This window comes from Gavialis gangeticus, unplaced genomic scaffold (assembly GCF_001723915.1).
Source record: "Gavialis gangeticus isolate Ggan-Ray unplaced genomic scaffold, GavGan_comp1, whole genome shotgun sequence".
Taxonomy (NCBI): Eukaryota; Metazoa; Chordata; order Crocodylia; family Gavialidae; genus Gavialis; species Gavialis gangeticus.
In genome coordinates, this window is record NW_017728994.1 from 6,987,735 (window position 1) to 6,992,862 (window position 5,128).

Consider the following 5,128-nt stretch of genomic DNA (forward strand, 5'->3'; position numbering starts at 1 on the left):
AGGGAACCCGTCACCTCGCGGCTTCCGCACCACCCTTCCGCTTTACGACAGGCCGCGCCGCGCCGCTCTGCTTTCCGGGCGGGGCGGGGCGGGGCTGTTGCCATGGCGAGCGGCGGAGACATTTTGATGCTCGCGCCGGCCTGAGTGACCTCCTCTTCCTGCAGAGTTCGGCGGCCCCGGTAGGACGATGCTGAGGGGAGCCAGCGCCGTCCTAGCTCGCCGCTGGTGAGCTCGGCCGGGCAGCGCTGGGCTCGGCAGCATGAGTGCAGCAGCCGACTGTGACGTCCCCAGGAAGAGAGTGCGTCTGGGCTCGGCCGCCCCCTGCTCCCCGCCGCCCCCCGCCCGCAGCGCCAGCCTCGCCGCCGCCGTGGGAAACAAAGGTTGGTCCGGCCCGGCGGGGCGCCCCGTTCTGCGGCCCGGCCCGGGGCCAGCCTCCCGCCTCGTCCGTAACCGGAGCTGAAACCGCGGAATCTCCCCTTGGCCGAGGGCTCGTCCCGGGAAACGGCTCTATCTTCACGGTCGTGGAATGCACGAAATGCCCCGAGGGGAGTGGCTGAGTGTCCCGGCCGGAGTCGGTCTCCTGGTCCCGCTTGTTGAAAGTCCTCGCTAATTTTCCCCGGGAGCCCAAGGGGAGACGTTGGGTGGAATCGCTCCTTTGGCGAACCAGAGGTTTCCTTTAAACAAACAAACAAACAAAAAACATTTTAAAACAACAATAAATCCGGTGTAGTGTCAAGGCTGATGCTGCTGTAGCTCCTGGAAGCTGCGGGGGTCTGACTTCTGCTCCCACCCTGTGTTGCGAGGCATCGTGGCCCTGGAAGGCCCTGTCCTGCAGCAGCAGTGCACGCTGCTTTTCAAGCAGTTTGTAACTCCAAGGCTGCTTAAAATATCTTATTGCACTTGTGTTTGGCCTTTATTAGGACAAACATTAGCAGAAAAGTGTGTGGCATTGTTCAGCATCTCATCATTTTGCTTAGTTGCTGAGTTTCATGGGATTCCAGCTCATGAAATCTATCCCCCATGCTTTTTGTGTTTTTTTTTCTCATTTTTGCTTCAGAGGCCTAGGATGCTCCTATTGTTATTATACTAATATTATATTATGCTATTATATTGTCAGGAGTTGAATATTACTGTGCTGTATAGAAGAAGCTGGTACGTGCCCAAACAATGGAACATTTGTCTGTTCCTAGTGTTGTAAACCTAACACAGGGAACAATAAAATAAAGTAGATTTCAGGGAAGGGGCAGAAGAAAAGAAAAAAAAATCTTTCAGTATGTCTTATGCAGAAGACTACAGGTCTTCACAGTAAAGCGTAGCTTGTTTTTTGTTTTTTTGGGTTTTTTTTTAAGAGAGGTAATCTCCAAAAGGAGGACTCGGTGGTGGGGGATGTTTTGCAAAGACGGTGGTTATTTCTGTAAAGATCTCTTCAGAGCAGCATTGGTATCCGAAGAGTCATCTGATAATTAAGTTTTTCTGTTGTGTGGTAGGTTCTGGGGAATGTGTATTTCTTAGTGGAAATCCTTTTGAAACTTGATTATAGCTTTCAGTTTAAATATATATGTTGAATTACTTTTATTTTTAAAGCTAGTGTTAAGTGTAGGTTGTTTCTTTTTCTTTTTTTCTTTTTGGGCCAGTTTGCTTTTATCACTAAATGAGGTAATATAACAAAGGCAGTAAAGAAATGAAGGATGTTGTAGTGGTTTCTAGGTTGTAGGGACTATTTAAATATGAGTGACCTTTTCTGTTTTGCAGCTGTCTTTTTGCTCTTCCCTTATGTGCCAGTTAATAATTGCTCCTCTTGTCAGTACAGGTTTTTCTCAGGTTTCAAAGTGACTGGCTTTTACCGACATCGCTGTGTTTGTCTTTACAGAAAAACAGCCAGCAATAGTAAACTTCTCAAGAAGTTTAACTACATCAATACAATGTTTACAGTTCTTATAAGAAGTAAGGTTGAAATATTTTAGGAAAAAGGATCTGTATTCTTATTATACTTGCATTGTAATTTGCTGTGAAGAAATAAATACAGTTTGATATTTTGGTTAGGTGAATGTGGAGTTCAGCCATTGTAGAGAGACTGAATGGCTGAATATACCACTCCAGTTCGTGTAGTCTACAGAACATGAGGTCCGTAGAGATCTGTCTGGGCAGATGGTGCCAAACCTCCATGTTTCTACCATGCATCAGAAGACCTTAAAATACATTACCTCCCTAATACTACTTTTCCATAAAGAAATATTTGTAGTTGTAGCAGGGAGATTATTTGATGCACGGTAGGGAAGGGTGGTGTATGCAGCCCTAATTGGAAGGGGAAATGCTCACAGAACAGTTTTGCATTATGTTGCTCTCTGTCCTGTGAAATGATTGGAAAATAGCCAGTTGATAGACTTAGTATCTTACTAATAAGCACCTGGTTCAAATTCAGCCCAGGTGGGAGGTGATTGAAAGCTGCAATGGGCACAGTCTAAGCAGATAAGTAGATGTAGTGGCTACTTGTTGGTCTTGGTTCAGTGGTACAAAAAACTACCATTAGTGGGAGAAAGTGGAGCTAGGATATCAATAATAAAATTGTAAGTTTTTTTTTTTGTTTGTTTGTTTGTCTTTAAGCATGATTATGGTTGTAAAGATTATCTTCTAGGTCTGAACTGAATGTAAATGTAAGTTGTTTTCCTAGTCTCTAGGTAACTATTTCCTATGCTTCTGCTGAAAGCTTTCAGCAGTCTGCCTCAACATCATGGCATTAAAGTAGTAGTTTGCTTACAGATTTCACTAAAACAATGCAATAAAATAAACAATAAAAATATCTTTAATATAACATTGATATCATTTATAGTTTTGCTAAAGTCATACAATGAGATTATCCAGTCAGTTTACACAAAATTAAAACAGAAAATAAAATATGATGATAAGAAAGTGAGGATGAAGCATTGGGCAGTAAAAAGAATAGGAGAATTCAGTTTGATTTTGGCCCTTGTTCTGTGTGCAGGTAATACACACAGACCTTAGGAGTATAGAATAGTCTCTGATTTGTAGTCGCCAATGACTGTCCTACTCGTTTCTGCGGACTCAGAGGATTAACTAGATGCTAAGGGCCATGTAGCTGTAGTGTCACATGACAAAAACACTGCCATAGCGTTGCATCACGAGTATTAGGCTACTGTGTAGTCAGCATCACAAAAAAGGCATCCGTTGGTGCTGCTGCGTAGTAACTCAGTTATAAACAAGTACTAAATGACTGCAGTAACCTGAGTTATGGATCCATAGTGCCAACAAATGCCTTTTCTGTGACAATGACTGTGCTGTAGCCTAATACTACTTGTTACTGCAAAGTCAGTTAGTACTTGTTTATACAACCGCATATTCTAAGGGTCTTGTGTAGATGCAGCCAAGGAGAAGCAAATAGCTCCATACCTAGGTAAGAATAATCTTATGGTCTGGAACATAGCTAGATTGTCAGATTATCTGACCCACTGTGGAGAATTCTCATTATTGATTAATAATCAATGATTTTGTCATTGTGGTTTTGCAAGAGTTGTGGTAGGGGAAGATGGTGTGCGTTCCTGGATTTATTTGATTTTATAAAAATGACTGGAAGGATAGAACTAAAGAGTGGCCTCAGGGAAGCTTGATTATACTTCTCTTGATAAGGAGTCCGACTGAGGGATTAGAAATTGATATAGGCTCTAACCATCTACTAGCAGCCCTCATTACATTTGATAATAGACCTCCCTTGATACTCATTAATGTCTATTTCCACCATTCATATCTAGATACAATGCAATCTTGAAATGTGCGTTGTTATATAATGATCTTGAGATGATTCAGAATAAATTTTCAGAATAACTATAGTAGGGGATTTGAATTCTAGAATTGGTGGTAGTAACCCCCATGTGATAGAGCTGTCATAAATGGAATATGGGCAATCTCCCAAGCAATCTTCTGTGATAATGAACTAAACGAAGGAGGGTGGTACTTCTTGAAATTCATTGCAGGGGAGAATTTTAGAATGCTGAATAGACAAACTGGAATTAAGAAGGCTTTGATCAGTTTTTTTTACATATGATTTCCAGGGCCCTAATAGGCAGTGAATCATGTCTATTTCATATTACTGCAGCTGGTGCCTGGGGACAGCAGCAAGGCAGGCGTAATAGATTATTTGTGAGGGGAGAGAAGCCCAGACTTGGAGGCCACTGCAACTATGAGATTTTTATTCTATCCTCTCCACAGAAGGCAGGGATTTCAGGGGGCATGAGAGAATGGCAGAACGAATACTTACAGTGTAGGCTACCTGTGCCCCCCAAAATGCCTTTTTATGTGTTATCTTAGTTCTGTGATTTTAATCCAAAGGTAGCGTTCTGTTATGCGGATTTGGATAACGCAAAGCCTAAATTCTTTTCCTCCTAATATAGGGTGTGTTTCAAAGAAAGTGCCTAGTCTGAAGGAAAGGATAGATGGCTTGCATGTTGACAGAAGATAAAAAGAATAGGTTAATTCAAATCAGCATGTTGTGTGTATTCTTTTGATTTGTATATACATTTTTGGCAAATTTATATATTTGGCTTTTGAAACTTTTGGAACAAATGAATGCATGAATTAAAGCTACTCCTGGTCACTTTTAACATGCACTGTTGGGGGGTTTTTTTGTTTGGGGTTTTTTTAGGGGTGCATGGGTAGACGTTTTGGGGGCTGATACCGACTTTTTCTTTTCTTTTTTTTTAAAGGAGGCATATCGGCCAATTTTGATCTGATTTCCAGTACAGCTGAGTCTAGCTGGTAAGTCTGTTGTGGTGAAAGGGGAGGGAAGGGGCATGGGGTGGTGAGGGCAGATCAATGTCACCCATGGTGAGGGGGAGGGAGTGGGGCTGGGGTAGGCACTGCTTGGCCAGGGCGGAGCAGGCACAGGGCGGAGCTGCGGTTCGTCCAGGGACTGGGGGGGCACAGTTCTTGCCGTTGTGTGCCACTTGCTTTCCTACTCCTGCCACTATTCCTGCTGCTCATCTGGGGGGGGAGTGTGTACCCCTGGAACTTCACAGGGTGGGCTGGGGCTGTGCTGCACTCGGGGCTGGCAGCGGTAGTCCTGGAAGGGGAGTGGGGGGGGGTATATGGGGAAATTTGGGGTGGGTGCGGTCCC

The 5,128-nt window shown here is 43.8% G+C and overlaps 1 protein-coding gene across 6 annotated transcripts in view; it reads left to right on the forward strand.

Annotated features, from left to right (window-relative positions):
* The first annotated feature begins 81 nt into the window (after nt 1-81).
* PARG (poly(ADP-ribose) glycohydrolase) overlaps nt 82-5,128 on the forward strand; it is a 160,357-nt gene continuing 155,310 nt past the window's right edge. For 2 of the 6 annotated variants that reach the window (XM_019502273.1, XM_019502272.1), the window contains exon 1: nt 83-380. In XM_019502273.1, the coding sequence (XP_019357818.1) occupies nt 260-380 (121 nt within the window). In that variant the 5' untranslated portion in view covers nt 83-259. Of the gene's footprint in view, nt 381-4,718; nt 4,771-5,128 lie in introns of those variants that run through there. The other 4 variants (XM_019502276.1, XM_019502271.1, XM_019502275.1 and 1 more) reach the window with 4 other exon arrangements.